The sequence below is a fragment of the Phyllobates terribilis genome, unplaced genomic scaffold (genome assembly GCF_046119375.1).
Source record: "Phyllobates terribilis strain yellow unplaced genomic scaffold, ASM4611937v1 Scaffold_1__5_contigs__length_1240528914, whole genome shotgun sequence".
Taxonomy (NCBI): domain Eukaryota; kingdom Metazoa; phylum Chordata; class Amphibia; order Anura; family Dendrobatidae; genus Phyllobates; species Phyllobates terribilis.
The window spans coordinates 604,264,807-604,282,534 of NW_027362761.1; the positions used below are offsets into that span (position 1 = coordinate 604,264,807).

The window sequence follows — 17,728 nt, forward strand, 5'->3', positions numbered from 1 at the left end:
TGCTGAGCACTTACGTCGAGGTTTCCGTGCAAATCCCACAAAAATGCGATTCAGACGAAACCCCAAACGGATCCCCACACCATGATGAGTCAGATGGAGACAATTCTTACTCCATTTGGTGTCTGCTCTGGTGGTTTCCATCTTTTTAGGCACGCGCGGATCTCTGGTCGGCCACACCTGTACATTAAAAAGACGCCTAAAATGATGGGACATCGCCAGAACAGAGATCAGTGCAAGGTGACTCCATCTGTCTCATATGTGAGTGGCTCCGTCTGGGGTTTTGTCAGAATCGTGGTTTTGGAGAATTTACATGGAAACCCTGACGTAACCGCTCAGTGAGTCGAGCCTTATTCCGATTTTTGGGAGACAGAATGAACCAATAGACAGCAGTACAAGAATAGTCTTTATTTTTGCGTAGTTCATCGTGAGGTATAAGTGAATCAGCCGACCACTCACACGACTTTCCCTTCTCCAGTCCATCCTTAATGCAGCAGCCAGGGTCATCTATCTGGCTAATCGTTACTCAGACTCCTCCGCTCTGTGCCAGTCATTGCACTGGCTGCCCATACATTATAGGATCCAATTTAAATTGCTTGTTCTCACCCACAAAGCTCTCCACAGTGCGGCACCCCCCTACATCTCTTCCCTCATTTCTGTTTATCGGCCTACCCGTTCTCTACGCTCGATTTTCGACTAACGTCCGCACTAATCCGTACCTCCCACTCCCGGGTCCAAGACTTCTCCCGAGCCGCACCTATTCTTTGGAATGCTCTACCCCAAGAAATTAGAACGAACCACAACTTACAGTTTTAGGCACTGCCTAAAAACACACCTGTTTAGGGCAGGCTATCACGTTCTGACTGCCAGATTGGTGTCGGGAAGTGAATTTTTCCTCAATGATGTAAATTGGCCTATACCGCATGGTTTATTTTTTGCCTTCCCCTGGATCAACGCTGCGGAATAGCTGCAGTGCACAAGAAATAGGCTGAACTGGATGGACGCTTGTCTTTTTTCGGCCTTATAAACTATGTAACTATGTTCCCTAATCAAAGTCCTTTTATATATTTATAGCCCATTCATTATTTCTCCAAACATAAGTCTCCACCAAACCTAAAAGCACTACAGATACTGGCCGGTGACTGGAGATACTGGCCGGTGACTGCAGATACTGGCTGGTGACTGCAGATACTGGCCGGTGACTGCAGATACTGGCCGGTGACTGCAGATACTGGCCGGTGACTGCAGATACTGGCCGGTGACTGCAGATACTGGCCGGTGACTGCTCATGCCGCCTTTAACTATCCCTCATCTCCTCACGATGGCCGGACCATCACTGTAAATAAGCCCCTGTCCCTTGTGTCACCCCCACCTCATTGTAGATTGTCAGCTTTTACCAGCAGGGGGCGTCGTTATTACTGCTTTATTTATTGTCTTATCTTTAGCTGATACTTATGACTGTTGTATATGAATCTCTGAATTGTACAGCGCTGCGGCATATGTTGGCGCTATATAAATAAAGGTTGTTATTATTATTATAAGTGGATTTATTCTTTTGGTCGGTGCGATTACAGCAATACCAGATTTATATGGTTTTTTTTCTATCTTTTACTGCTGTCACTCAGAATAAATGTTTTTTTTAATTTAAAATAATAGTAATTTTGTTGCCGTGTTCTCATAGCTGTAAATTTTTTATTTTTTCCGTGACAAGCTGGAGATTTTTTTGTACCATGTTGGGGCACATAATATTTGTCAAGCGCTTTTTAAACCAATTTTTCAGGCACAGAATGAACAAAAACCAGCAATTCAGTTTTTACTTTTTTTACATTTTGGGCTTTTTTTGTTCGCCGTTAGAGTAGGTCATTCCGGACGCGGCGATACCAATTATGTGGACTTTTAGTTTTTAGTGGCGATTTGTGATTTTTGCGCGCTTTGTTTTCCTGTTTTTTTTTTTTTTTGGCAAGTCCCACTGTGGGACGAGTATAAGTTTCACTTTGATCTCATGCATTGCAGTACTTGTGCACAACAGTGCCAGAGGCCTGTCAGAGAGTCACGGACTGTGCCAACCTGCTTATAGCTGGATCTCACATACCTTGGAGTCATCAGATGATTTGAGGGTACCATGACGATTGGCACCCACAATTAGAATCGCGGGCTTTTGATCCTGCCATAGGGGGTCTTTTAACCAATCAGATGCCGCTGTTGCGATTGACAGCTGTATTTAAGGGGTTAAACGGCCCCGTTCGGCTCCAAAACAGGCTGGGGCCTATACCTCAGGATGTCAGCTGTCACCTATGGGAATTTCGGATGAGGGGAGGAGTTATTCTCTTATTCCCGATCACTGTTTTAAAATGAGGGAATAAGACCCCTTAATTGCTGCGGTTTAACGTTTATCAGCGGTCGGTAAGGGGTTAATCAGCCCTTGTATCTTGAACAGCTCCCTCCACACAGTATGATGTCCCCACACACAGCACGATGGCCCCCCCATAGTTCCCCACACACAGTATGATGGCCCCCCATAGTTCCCCACACAGTACGATGCTCCCCATAGTTCCCCACACACAGTACGATGGCCCCCCCCATAGTTCCCCACACAGTACAATGCTCCCCATAGTTCCCCACACACAGTACGATGGCCCCCCCATAGTACGATGGACCCCCATAGTTCCCCACACACAGTACGATGCTCCCCATAGTTCCCCCCACACAGTACGATGCTCCCCATAGTTCCCCCCACACAGTACGATGCTCCCCATAGTTCCCCACACACAGTACAATGCTCCCCATAGTTCCCCACACAGTACAATGCTCCCCATAGTTCCCCACACACAGTACGATGGCCCCCCATAGTTCCCCACACACAGTACGATGGCCCCCCCATAGTTCCCCACACAGTACGATGCTCCCCATAGTTCCCCACACACAGTACGATGGCCCCCCCATAGTTCCCCACACACAGTACGATGGCCCCCCCATAGTTCCCCACACAGTACAATGCTCCCCATAGTTCCCCACACACAGTACGATGGCCCCCCATAGTTCCCCACACACAGTACGATGGCCCCCCCATAGTACGATGGACCCCCATAGTTCCCCACACACAGTACGATGCTCCCCATAGTTCCCCCCACACAGTACGATGCTCCCCATAGTTCCCCCCACACAGTACGATGCTCCCCATAGTTCCCCACACACAGTACAATGCTCCCCATAGTTCCCCACACAGTACAATGCTCCCCATAGTTCCCCACACACAGTACGATGGCCCCCCATAGTTCCCCACACACAGTACGATGGCCCCCCCATAGTTCCCCACACACAGTACGATGGCCCCCCCATAGTTCCCCACACACAGTACAATGGCCCCCCCATAGTTCCCCACACACAGTACGATGGCCCCCCCATAGTTCCCCACACACAGTACGATGGCCCCCGTAGTTCCCCACACACAGCACGATGGCCCCCATAGTTTCCCACACACAGTATGACCACCTGAGCCCCTCTCCCTCCACACTGTATGATGTCCCTACAAATGAAAGCCATTAAAAAAAGGGGGGAGGGGAAAACACTATTCTCCCGCCATTATACTGCACTGGTCTTTGGATCACAGCAGCAAGATCGATCCAGTCTCTGTCCCGCAGCTTAATGGTGATAGAAGTTGACGCCCCCCCCCTCCACTATGTGATGCCCGGCTGGGGGGGTATCGCTGGCTCCCCCAACTCACGGACTGTGCACCACCGTTATCAGCCCTTTTGCAGTCCTAATCCACGAGCCAGACACGACAAAGGGCTAAATGTAGGTCAGAGTTTGCCCATAGCTAAAATAGAGGAACCTCCAGCAAAACATAGCACACCTCTCTCCAGCTGTAATAGAGGTCTTCTTCCCAGCGGAAGATCCATTTCTATTTCTTTTCTAGCATTTTCCTGGACTTCCTCTACCTGATGTATCGCAGCGCCTCCGGTCAGAGGACCGACCTATAGAGGCGCTATGATGTATTTGGCTTAGACAATATTTCAGTGCAATTTAGGCCACACTCTCTTGTCTACAGACGTGACAAAAAAAGAAAAAATTATGTAGTGCAGGGACTAAGAATTTTTTTTGGTGCAAAAAAATAATAAATAAATCAAGATTTTATTAAATAAATATATATGTGACCTATAATATTATATATACGCCTGGTTATAAAAGTCCAGAACATTCCGAGGGGGCGTGGCCTTTGGTGACTCCACCCACTCCATAGACTCCTGTGATTTCCTGAAAGATGAATAAATGAGACGTCCCCCCCCCCCCAAAAAAATAATCCAACTTCCAGGGAACGGCGAGTCCTGACGATGTCTTGTTTCCGTTAGATCCACTCGTATGGGAGCCTGGTGACAACTCACGCAGCCGCCACTTGGCTAAAAGGGGAGGAGCTAGAACAGCGGCCATGTTGCCAGTTCTGCATCATTTACAAATTTTGGAGGCAAATTAAAGGCAAAGTCCAATTTTAATTTCTGAACCCAGCCGGGCTCTCTTCATATTCAGGTAGAGGTCAGTGACAGATCCGGCTCCTCGCCTGCCACGTCTGACATCCACATATTAGTGGCCGCTGAATACTCTGCACAGGAGGGAGAGGAGCCCCCTGATAACACCCGAGGTCACCCCCAATACACCGCCCTGTCCCCTCCCCCAGTCATGGCCCCTGCCAGTGCTCGTAGTTCTGAGTCACGCGTTGGCGCACCCGCAGGGATCCCCGCAGCGCTGCTTCTGCCGCCAGAGCTCGGACAATTCCTGCTCCGAGAACTGCGGGGCGGAGAGCATGGCAGGGTCACATGACTTATCGCAGAGCCAGTCGTCGTCCTGGTAACGGCGGGGGCCAATGGCCGCCATCCAGATGCCCATGCTGACGTCCTCGCCTTGGTAGATCTTAAGCCGGTCGGCGTTGGCGGCAAGCCACTGCACGATGTCGCGGGAGATGACGTAACCGGAGCCGCAGGCGAAGGCGGGGTATGCAGGGCTCATGTACTCCAGCTCCTGCCACTTCCCCGTCCGGTCCACGGCCCAGTTGAGGCGGAAGTTCCCCCACCAGGCGTTGGGCCCCTGCACCCTCCCGTCCTCCAGAGCCCGCAGGACGTTGTCCAGGTGGATGAAGCAGTCGTCGTCCGTCTTCAGCAGGAAGGTGAAGGCGGCGGTGGCCTCCAGCCAGCGGTAGAAGAGCAGCAGCTTGCGGGGGACGTTGCGGTAAGTGTCCACCACGTCTACGAAGACCACGTCGCCGTGTGCACGGCTCTCCGCCTGCAGCTCCGCCTCCTCCTCCTGCAGAGCGTCGCGGTGTCGGGCCTGGCGCTGGGGGCGGGCGCTCAGCCGCTGCAGCAGGAGCTCCCCCTCGTGGACGGTGTAGGTGAAGCCGCCGGCGATGCCCTCGGGGCCCTGAGAGAAGTCATAGGGGAGGAGCCCCTCGGGGGCCGCCATCAGCCGCAGCACGCCCCCGCCGTCGTTCAGGGCGGCCCGGTGCACGCCCCACATGGGCAGCCCGCCCCCGTCATGGCGGTCCCAGCGCAGCGTGCCCAGGAAGCCCTCCGGCAGGATGAAGCGCTCCACCGGCTTGTAGCACAGTCCGGCGGGGACCGGCGAGCCCGGGCGGAGCGGGGGGAAGCGGGCGACCAGCAGCGGCTCCTCCTGCTCCGCCTGGAACAGACGGGCGCTCACATTCAGGGCGGCGCCGCCACACCACGCCCCCAGCCGGGTGATGACGATCGGGTGTAGCACCCGGAAGGTGACGCTGAGCTGCGGGTGGCTGGAGCGGGCGGGCTCCGGCCCGGTGAAGGCCTCGATCTCCCGCTGCAGCACCGGGGACGTGATGTTCAGCAGGCGGCAGGAGTACGGGTCCTCTCGGTCCTCGGGCGGCACGGAGCAGGCCTCGGAGCCCACGATGAAGCGCAGCAGCGGGCGCCGGGCGGGCGGCAGGGCCTGGAGCCACGTGCTGCGGATGGTGTCCCGGAGGGCGCGGTGCTGCCGGGCGGACAGGACGCCGATCACCAGCGGGTGGTGCGGGGAGCGGAGCCACAGCTGCAGGAGCAGGCCGAGCAGACAGGGACAGACGAGCAGCAGCAGCAGCGGGCGGCGCATCGGGTCTGGACCACCGCAGCTGCAGACACAGGAAGTCAGCGCACAGCGCCGGCCAATCACAGCGCGGCCTCTACCATTGCCGGAGCAACGGCCTACGCCGCGCGCAGCTATTGGATGAGTGACCCGGTCACGTGTCCTGCGAAAGCCTGTGATTGGATTGTAAACATAAACTGCTGCTATTGGCCAATTGTCTTGCACATGCGCGATCGGCGTCATTTTCTGATTGGCTGAAGCTGTTACATTGCCTGCGTCTAATTGGCCGTTCAGTGAGAAAACTGTCATTGGATGAAAGGAACAGGTTGTGCTGTCACGTGACTATAAATAGGACCATATATAGTGTGAATCTGTCAGGACAGGAGTAAGGGAGAACCGTGCAGGAGCTGTGGATACAGGATCGTCAGGTGCAAGGAAGAGAGTGAGTTTTGGGAGCTGCTGGAAAGTATCGGCTGTGCCGGACTGGTCACCGTATCGCTCCTGTGGCTGTGTGAGCCCAGAATACTGCAGTACGTGGACTATGGCCGCCACAACGGGACGTGGTTCCCAGAAATCCCCTTGATCGAGCAAAATAGTTGTACTGGTGCCATCACCGTAACCGCCGGGATCAGTCCTGCATCCCGTCCATCATGTGCCCCAAGATGCCGCAGTCCATACTGACTGAAACGGCCCGCGACCAAGGGTGGAGGACGTCGCTCCTCCCGGGCGGCCCGCATCCAAGGGTGGAGGACATTGCCCCTCCCGGGCGGCCCGCGTCCAAGGGGGGAGGACGTCGCTCCTCCCGGGCGGCCCGCGTCCAAGGGGGGAGGACGTCGCTCCTCCCGGGCGGCCTGCGTCCAGAGCAGAGGCCGTCGCTCCTCCCGGACGGCCCGCGTCCAGACCAGAGGCCGTTGCTCCTTCCGGGCAGCCCTTATCCAGAGGAGAGGACGTCGCTCCTCCCGGGTGGCCCGCGTCCAGAGCAGAAGCCGTCGCTCCTCCCGGGTGGCCCGCGTCCAGAGCAGAGGCCGTCGCTCCTCCCGGGCGGCCCGCGTCCAGACCAGAGGCCGTCGCTCCTCCGGGGCGGCCCGCGTCCAGAGCAGAGGCCGTCGCTCCTCCCGGGCGGCCCGCGTCCAGAGCAGAGGCCGTCGCTCCTCCCGGGCGGCCCGCGTCCAGAGCAGAGGCCGTCGCTCCTCCCGGGCGGCCCGCGTCCAGAGCAGAGGCCGTCGCTCCTCCCGGGCGGCCCGCGTCCAGAGCAGAGGCCGTCGCTCTACCCGGGCGGCCCGCGTCCAGAGCAGAGGCCGTCGCTCCTCCCGGGCGGCCCGCGTCCAGAGCAGAGGCCGTCGCTCCTCCCGGGCGGCCCGCGTCCAGAGCAGAGGCCGTCGCTCCTCCCGGGCGGCCCGCGTCCAGTGCAGAGGCCGTCGCTCCTCCCGGGCGGCCCGCGTCCAGAGCAGAGGCCGTCGCTCCTCCCGGGCGGCCCGCGTCCAGAGCAGAGGCCGTCGCTCCTCCCGGGCGGCCCGCGTCCAGAGCAGAGGCCGTCGCTCCTCCCGGGCGGCCCGCGTCCAGAGCAGAGGCCGTCGCTCCTCCCGGGCGGCCCGCGTCCAGTGCAGAGGCCGTCGCTCCTCCCGGGCGGCCCGCGTCCAGTGCAGAGGCCGTCGCTCCTCCCGGGCGGCCCGCGTCCAGTGCAGAGGCCGTCGCTCCTCCCGGGCGGCCCGCGTCCAGAGCAGAGGCCGTCGCTCCTCCCGGGCGGCCCGCGTCCAGAGCAGAGGCCTTCGCTCCTCCCGGGCGGCCCGCGTCCAGTGCAGAGGCCGTCGCTCCTCCCGCGTCCAGAGCAGAGGCCGTCGCTCCTCCCGCGTCCAGAGCAGAGGCCGTCGCTCCTCCCGCGTCCAGAGCAGAGGCCGTCGCTCCTCCCGCGTCCAGAGCAGAGGCAGTCGCTCCTCCCGCGTCCAGAGCAGAGGCCGCCGCTCCTCCCGCGTCCAGAGCAGAGGCCGTCGCTCCTCCCGGACTTCCCGTGTCCAGACATGTTTTGCTGATCAATGCCGCATCTTCAGGAGTAACAAGGCATCCATAACCATGTTGTCACACTAACAACTGCGCTGTCCACAGATGGAAGCCTGGAGGGGTGCAGCTTCTTACAAGTATCATTCCTTACTCCCCATCAGAACCTCTGCATAGTCAGACTGTGTTGTGTAAAGCATCTGTCAGTCCTGTAGTGCGCACTGAGCGCTTTTACACCCAGTCCCCATCAATGTGCAGCCCCAAGATTATGGCAACATGAAGGGTGAGCGTGTATCCAGGGAGCAGAGGATATGGGAGCCTACCAGTCATGACAAGGCGACCGCTCTCTGATGGGACTCTAAACCTTGTATTTATCAGACAGGCATATGTCAAGCTAAAAGTAACAAATATGAGGGGTGGGTCCCATTAGAGTGCGGTCGCCTTGTCATGGTTGATGGGCTCTCATGAATTGGCCAATGTCTGTGCTCTATGCCTTAATTTTTCTAAGTATTTTCTGAGGCGCAGTAATGCTGTTCCTATGCCAAATCTTCAGTGTTTCATACATCTTAGCACTCACACGGACGGCCATGTTCTGTGGTTTGTATATTGTGCAGTCACAGCAGTTTGCGCCTGTTCACACTTGCTTTATTCTGTTCGGAGGTGCTAGTCTGATTTTTGTTATCAATTTTAAAAACTACCCAAAATTTATGCCCCTGTCCACCATTCCCCTCCCCCGGAGTGATTTTATGTAGGTCTGAAATTGTTACACAAATTTATCTACAGGTGACATTTTTTGTAAAATAATAAATAAATTGTGCGCAAACATTTGGAAACCACGGACCTCGCCCACAGGGGGAGAGGGGGGAACATGAAAAAAAAGTCAAGCAGATAAACAAGAAAAGAGGCGCAAATACAAAAATAAAACGACCTGAATGTGCAAAAGTAACAAATGTGTGATAAATGCTGAGAGTCACCACCGGAGGGCAGCAGAGCCCAGTGTGAGGGATGAAGCTGGAAGAAAGGCTCAGTGTGCGGTAATGTATCAGGGAGAAGACACAGGATACAGGCTCAGCAGACAGTATCACCCAGGATTAGATACGCGGCTCAGCAGACTGTATCACAGGATTAGATACACAGCTCAGCAGACAGTATCACACAGGATTAGATACACGGCTCAGCAGACTGTATCACAGGATTAGATACACAGCTCAGCAGACAGTATCACACAGGATTAGATACACGGCTCAGCAGACGGTATCACCCAGGATTAGATACACGGCTCAGCAGGCGGTATCACCCAGGATTAGATACGCAGGTCAGCAGACTGTATCACAGGATTAGATACACAGCTCAGCAGACAGTATCACCCAGGATTAGATACGCGGCTCAGCAGACTGTATCACAGGATTAGATACACAGCTCAGCAGACGGTATCACCCAGGATTAGATACACGGCTCAGCAGGCGGTATCACACAGGGTTAGATACACGGCTCAGCAGACGGTATCACCCAGGATTAGATACGCGGCTCAGCAGACGGTATCACCCAGGATTAGATACGCGGCTCAGCAGACAGTATCACACAGGATAGGATTAGATACACGGCTCAGCAGACAGTATCACAGAGGATAGGATTAGATACACGGCTCAGCAGACAGTATCACACAGGATAGGATTAGATACACGGCTCAGCAGACAGTATCACACAGGATAGGATTAGATACACGGCTCAGCAGACAGTATCACGCAGGAGAGGATTAGATACACGGCTCAGCAGACAGTATCACACAGGAGAGGATTAGATACGCGGCTCCGCAGACAGTATCACACAGGAGAGGATTAGATACACAGCTCAGCAGACAGTATCACACAGGAGAGGATTAGATACGCGGCTCAGCAGACAGTATCACACAGGAGAGGATTAGATACGCGGCTCAGCAGACAGTATCACACAGGATAGGATTAGATACACGGCTCAGCAGACAGTATCACACAGGATAGGATTAGATACACGGCTCAGCAGACAGTATCACACAGGATAGGATTAGATACACGGCTCAGCAGACAGTATCACACAGGATAGGATTAGATACACGGCTCAGCAGACAGTATCACACAGGATAGGATTAGATACACGGCTCAGCAGACAGTATCACACAGGATAGGATTAGATACACGGCTCAGCAGACAGTATTACACAGGAGAGGATTAGATACATAGCTCAGCAGACAGTATCACACAGGATAGGATTAGATACACGGCTCAGCAGACAGTATCACACAGGAGAGGATTAGATACACGGCTCAGCAGACAGTATTACACAGGATAGGATTAGATACACGGCTCAGCAGACAGTATCACACAGGATAGGATTAGATACGCGGCTCCGCAGACAGTATCACACAGGATAGGATTAGATACGCGGCTCCGCAGACAGTATCACACAGGAGACGATTAGATACGCGGCTCAGCAGACAGTATCACACAGGATAGGATTAGATACACGGCTCAGCAGACAGTATCACACAGGATAGGATTAGATACACGGCTCAGCAGACAGTATTACACAGGATAGGATTAGATACACGGCTCAGCAGACAGTATCACACAGGATAGGATTAGATACACGGCTCAGCAGACAGTATCACACAGGATAGGATTAGATACACGGCTCAGCAGACAGTATCACACAGGATAGGATTAGATACACGGCTCAGCAGACAGTATCACACAGGAGAGGATTAGATACATAGCTCAGCAGACAGTATCACACAGGATAGGATTAGATACACGGCTCAGCAGACAGTATCACACAGGATAGGATTAGATACACGGCTCAGCAGACAGTATCACACAGGATAGGATTAGATACACGGCTCAGCAGACACTATCACACAGGATAGGATTAGATACACGGCTCAGCAGACAGTATCACACAGGATAGGATTAGATACACGGCTCAGCAGACAGTATCACACAGGAGAGGATTAGATACACGGCTCAGCAGACAGTATCACACAGGAGAGGATTAGATACACAGCTCAGCAGACAGTATCACACAGGATAGGATTAGATACACGGCTCAGCAGACAGTATCACACAGCATAGGATTGGATACACGGCTCAGCAGACAGTATCACACAGGAGAGGATTAGATACACAGCTCAGCAGACAGTATCACACAGGATAGGATTAGATACACGGCTCAGCAGACAGTATCACGCAGGAGAGGATTAGATACACGGCTCAGCAGACAGTATCACACAGGAGAGGATTAGATACACAGCTCAGCAGACAGTATCACACAGGAGAGGATTAGATACACGGCTCAGCAGACAGTATCACACAGGATAGGATTAGATACACGGCTCAGCAGACCGTATCACACAGGAGAGGATTAGATACACGGCTCAGCAGACAGTATCACACAGGAGAGGATTAGATACATGGCTCAGCAGACAGTATCACACAGCATAGGATTGGATACACGGCTCAGCAGACAGTATCACACAGGAGAGGATTAGATACACGGCTCAGCAGACAGTATCACACAGGAGAGGATTAGATACACGGCTCAGCAGACAGTATCACACAGGATAGGATTAGATACACGGCTCAGCAGACAGTATCACACAGGATAGGATTAGATACACGGCTCAGCAGACAGTATCACACAGGATAGGATTAGATACACAGCTCAGCAGACAGTATTACACAGGATAGGATTAGATACACGGCTCAGCAGACAGTATTACACAGGATAGGATTAGATACACGGCTCCGCAGACAGTATCACACAGGATAGGATTAGATACACGGCTCAGCAGACAGTATCACACAGGACAGGATTAGATACACGGCTCAGCAGACAGTATCACACAGGATAGGATTAGATACACGGCTCAGCAGACAGTATTACACAGGATAGGATTAGATACACGGCTCCGCAGACAGTATCACACAGGATAGGATTAGATACACGGCTCAGCAGACAGTATCACACAGGATAGGATTAGATACACGGCTCAGCAGACAGTATCACACAGGAGAGGATTAGATACACAGCTCAGCAGACAGTATCACACAGGAGAGGATTAGATACACGGCTCAGCAGACAGTATCACACAGGAGAGGATTAGATACACGGCTCAGCAGACAGTATCACACAGGAGAGGATTAGATACACGGCTCAGCAGACAGTATCACACAGGAGAGGATTAGATACACGGCTCAGCAGACAGTATCACACAGGAGAGGATTAGATACACGGCTCAGCAGACAGTATCACACAGGAGAGGATTAGACACACGGCTCAGCAGACAGTATCACACAGGAGAGGATTAGATACACAGCTCAGCAGACAGTATCACACAGGACAGGATTAGATACACGGCTCAGCAGACAGTATCACACAGGATAGGATTAGATACACGGCTCAGCAGACGGTATCACACAGGAGAGGATTAGACACACGGCTCAGCAGACAGTATCACACAGGAGAGGATTAGATACACGGCTCAGCAGACAGTATCACACAGGATAGGATTAGATACACGGCTCAGCAGACAGTATCACACAGGAGAGGATTAGATACACGGCTCAGCAGACAGTATCACACAGGATAGGATTAGATACACAGCTCAGCAGACAGTATCACACAGGAGAGGATTAGATACACGGCTCAGCAGACAGTATCACACAGGAGAGGATTAGATACACGGCTCAGCAGACAGTATCACACAGGAGAGGATTAGACACACGGCTCAGCAGACAGTATCACACAGGATAGGATTAGATACACAGCTCAGCAGACAGTATTACACAGGAGAGGATTAGATACACGGCTCAGCAGACAGTATTACACAGGATAGGATTAGATACACGGCTCACCAGTCAGGATCACACAGGATGTGATCAGATACACAGCTCAGCAGACAGTATCACACAGGGTTAGATACACGGCTCAGCAGACAGTATCACACAGGATAGGATTAGATACACGGCTCAGCAGACAGTATCACACAGGATAGGATTAGATACACGGCTCAGCAGACAGTATTACACAGGAGAGGATTAGATACACGGCTCACCAGTCAGTATCACACAGGATAGGATTAGATACATGGCTCAGCAGACAGTATCACACAGGATAGGATTAGATACATGGCTCAGCAGACAGTATCACACAGGAGAGGATTAGATACATGGCTCAGCAGACAGTATCACACAGGATAGGATTAGATACACGGCTCAGCAGACAGTATCACACAGGATAGGATTAGATACACGGCTCAGCAGACAGTATCACACAGGATAGGATTAGATACACGGCTCAGCAGACTGTATCACACAGGATCGGATTAGATACATGGCTCAGCAGACAGTATCACACAGGAGAGGATTAGATACACGGCTCAGCAGACAGTATCACACAGGATGAGATACACGGCTCAGCAGACGGTATCACACAGGATAGGATTAGATACATGGCTCAGCAGACAGTATCACACAGGAGAGGATTAGATACACAGCTCAGCAGACAGTATCACACAGGATAGGATTAGATACACGGCTCAGCAGACAGTATCACACAGGATTAGATTAGATACACGGCTCAGCAGACAGTATCACACAGGAGAGGATTAGATACACGGCTCAGCAGACAGTATCACACAGGATAGGATTAGATACACAGCTCAGCAGACAGTATCACACAGGAGAGGATTAGATACACAGCTCAGCAGACAGTATCACACAGGATAGGATTAGATACACGGCTCAGCAGACAGTATCACACAGGAGAGGATTAGATACACGGCTCAGCAGACAGTATCACACAGGAGAGGATTAGATACACGGCTCAGCAGACAGTATTACACAGGATAGGATTAGATACACGGCTCAGCAGACAGTATCACACAGGATTAGATACACGGCTCAGCAGACAGTATCACACAGGATAGGATTAGATACACGGCTCAGCAGACAGTATCACACAGGAGAGGATTAGATACACGGCTCAGCAGACAGTATCACACAGGATAGGATTAGATACACGGCTCAGCAGACAGTATCACACAGGAGAGGATTAGATACACGGCTCAGCAGACAGTATCACACAGGAGAGGATTAGATACACAGCTCAGCAGACAGTATCACACAGGATAGGATTAGATACACGGCTCAGCAGGCAGTATCACACAGGATAGGATTAGATACACGGCTCAGCAGACAGTATCACACAGGAGAGGATTAGATACACGGCTCAGCAGACAGTATCACACAGGATAGGATTAGATACACGGCTCAGCAGACAGTATCACACAGGAGAGGATTAGATACACGGCTCAGCAGACAGTATCACACAGGAGAGGATTAGATACACGGCTCAGCAGACAGTATCACACAGGAGAGGATTAGATACAAGGCTCAGCAGACAGTATCACACAGGATAGGATTAGATACACGGCTCAGCAGACAGTATCACACAGGATAGGATTAGATACACGGCTCAGCAGACAGTATTACACAGGAGAGGATTAGATACACGGCTCAGCAGACAGTATCACACAGGAGAGGATTAGATACACGGCTCAGCAGACAGTATCACACAGGATAGGATTAGATACACGTCTCAGCAGACAGTATCACACAGGAGAGGATTAGATACACAGCTCAGCAGACAGTATCACACAGGAGAGGATTAGATACACGGCTCAGCAGACAGTATTACACAGGATAGGATTAGATACACGGCTCAGCAGACAGTATCACACAGGATTAGATACACGGCTCAGCAGACAGTATTACACAGGATAGGATTAGATACACGGCTCAGCAGACAGTATCACACAGGAGAGGATTAGATACACGGCTCAGCAGACAGTATCACACAGGAGAGGATTAGATACACGGCTCAGCAGACAGTATCACACAGGATAGGATTAGATACACGGCTCAGCAGACAGTATCACACAGGAGAGGATTAGATACACAGCTCAGCAGACAGTATCACACAGGATAGGATTAGATACACGGCTCAGCAGACAGTATCACACAGGAGAGGATTAGATACACGGCTCAGCAGACAGTATCACACAGGAGAGGATTAGATACACGGCTCAGCAGACAGTATCACACAGGATAGGATTAGATACACGGCTCAGCAGGCAGTATCACACAGGATAGGATTAGATACACGGCTCAGCAGACAGTATCACACAGGAGAGGATTAGATACACGGCTCAGCAGACAGTATCACACAGGAGAGGATTAGATACACGGCTCAGCAGACAGTATCACACAGGATAGGATTAGATACACGGCTCAGCAGACAGTATCACACAGGATAGGATTAGATACACAGCTCAGCAGATAGTATCACACAGGAGAGGATTAGATACACGGCTCAGCAGACAGTATCACACAGGAGAGGATTAGATACAGGGCTCAGAAGACAGTATCACACAGGATAGGATTAGATACACAGCTCAGCACACAGTATCACACATTATGGGATTAGATACACAGCTCAGCAGACAGTATCACACATGATGGGATTAGATACACGGCTCAGCAGACAGTATCACACAGGATAGGATTAGATACACAGCTCAGCAGACAGTATCACACAGGATAGGATTAGATACACGGCTCAGCAGACAGTATCACACAGGATAGGATTAGATACATGGCTCAGCAGACAGTATCACACAGGATAGGATTAGATACACGGCTCAGCAGACAGTATCACACAGGATAGGATTAGATACACGGCTCAGCAGACAGTATCACACAGGATAGGATTAGATACACGGCTCAGCAGACAGTATCACACAGGATAGGATTAGATACACGGCTCAGCAGACAGTATCACACAGGATAGGATGAGATACACGGCTCAGCAGACAGTATCACACACGATAGGATGAGATACACGGCTCAGCAGACAGTATCACACAGGGGAGGATTAGATACACGGCTCAGCAGACAGTATCACACAGGATGTGATCAGATACACGGCTCAGCAGACAGTATCAAACAGTAGAGGATTAGATACACGGCTCAGCAGACAGTATCACACAGGATAGGATTAGATACACGGCTCAGCAGACAGTATCACACAGGATAGGATTAGATACACGACTCAGCAGATAGTATCACACAGGATAGGATTAGATACACGGCTCAGCAGACGGTATCACACAGGAGAGGATTAGATACACGGCTCAGCAGACGGTATCACCCAGGATTAGATACACGGCTCAGCAGACGGTATCACCCAGGATTAGATACACGGCTCAGCAGACGGTATCACACAGGGTTAGATACACGGCTCAGCAGACAGTATCACACAGGATTAGATACACGGCTCAGCAGACGGTATCACACAGGATTAGATACACGGCTCAGCAGACGGTATCACACAGGATTAGATACACGGCTCAGCAGACGGTATCACACAGGATTAGATACACGGCTCAGCAGACGGTATCACACAGGATTAGATACACGGCTCAGCAGACGGTATCACACAGGATTAGATACACGGCTCAGCAGACGGTATCACACAGGATTAGATACACGGCTCAGCAGACGGTATCACACAGGATTAGATACACGGCTCAGCAGACGGTATCACACAGGATTAGATACACGACTCAGCAGACGGTATCACACAGGGTTACATACACGGCTCAGCAGACAGTATCACACAGGATTAGATACACGGCTCAGCAGACGGTATCACACAGGATTAGATACACGGCTCAGCAGACAGTATCACACAGGATTAGATACACGGCTCAGCAGACGGTATCACACAGGGTTAAATACATGGCTCAGCAGACAGTATCACACAGGATAGGATTAGATACACGGCTCAGCAGGCGGTATCACACAGGGTTAGATACACGGCTCAGCAGACAGTATCACACAGGATTAGATACACGGCTCAGCAGACGGTATCACACAGGGTTAGATACACAGCTCAGCAGACAGTATTACACAGGATAGAATTAGATACACAGCTCAGCAGACAGTATCACACAGGAGAGGATTAGATACACGGCTCAGCAGACAGTATCACACAGGAGAGGATTAGATACACGGCTCAGCAGACAGTATCACACAGGATAGGATTAGATACACGGCTCAGCAGACAGTATTACACAGGAGAGGATTAGATACACGGCTCAGCAGTCAGTATCACACAGGAGAGGATTAGATACACGGCTCAGCAGACAGTATCACACAGGAGAGGATTAGATACACGGCTCAGCAGACAGTATCACACAGGATAGGATTAGATACACGGCTCAGCAGACAGTATCACACAGGATAGGATTAGATACACGGCTCAGCAGACAGTATCACACAGGATAGGATTAGATACACGGCTCAGCAGACAGTATCACACAGGAGAGGATTAGATACATGGCTCAGCAGACAGTATTACACAGGAGAGGATTAGATACACGGCTCAGCAGACAGTATCACACAGGAGAGGATTAGATACAGGGCTCAGCAGACAGTATCACACAGGATAGGATTAGATACACGGCTCAGCAGACAGTATCACACAGGATAGGATTAGATACACGGCTCAGCAGACATTATCACACAGGAGAGGATTAGATACACGGCTCAGCAGACAG

The 17,728-nt window shown here is 51.9% G+C and overlaps 2 protein-coding genes across 2 annotated transcripts; one reads left to right on the plus strand and one right to left on the minus strand.

Moving 5' to 3' along the window:
- Window positions 1–4,464: 4,464 nt before the first annotated feature.
- B3GALNT2 (beta-1,3-N-acetylgalactosaminyltransferase 2) lies at window positions 4,465–6,170 on the minus strand. The gene has a single exon (XM_073655117.1). The coding sequence runs from the start codon at window positions 6,103–6,105 to the stop codon at window positions 4,702–4,704; it is 1,404 nt and encodes a 467-aa protein (XP_073511218.1). The 5' UTR covers window positions 6,106–6,170; the 3' UTR covers window positions 4,465–4,701.
- A 49-nt stretch (window positions 6,171–6,219) lies between these two features.
- On the plus strand, window positions 6,220–8,163 carry LOC141152724 (uncharacterized). The gene is made up of 2 exons (XM_073637383.1): window positions 6,220–6,253; window positions 7,007–8,163. The coding sequence occupies exons 1-2, from the start codon at window positions 6,220–6,222 to the stop codon at window positions 8,161–8,163; spliced, it is 1,191 nt and encodes a 396-aa protein (XP_073493484.1).
- The last annotated feature ends 9,565 nt before the right edge of the window (window positions 8,164–17,728 follow it).

Excerpts from the sequence above, each read along its gene's own strand:
- LOC141152724 (XM_073637383.1), top strand. The coding sequence starts at position 6,220 with ATGAGTGACCCGGTCACGTGTCCTGCGAAAGCCT. Across the intron at positions 6,254-7,006 it reads CACGTGTCCTGCGAAAGCCT|CCCTTATCCAGAGGAGAGGA; the intron begins GTGATTGGATTG and ends CCTTCCGGGCAG.
- B3GALNT2 (XM_073655117.1), bottom strand. The coding sequence starts at position 6,105 with ATGCGCCGCCCGCTGCTGCTGCTGCTCGTCTGTCCCTGTCTGCTCGGC.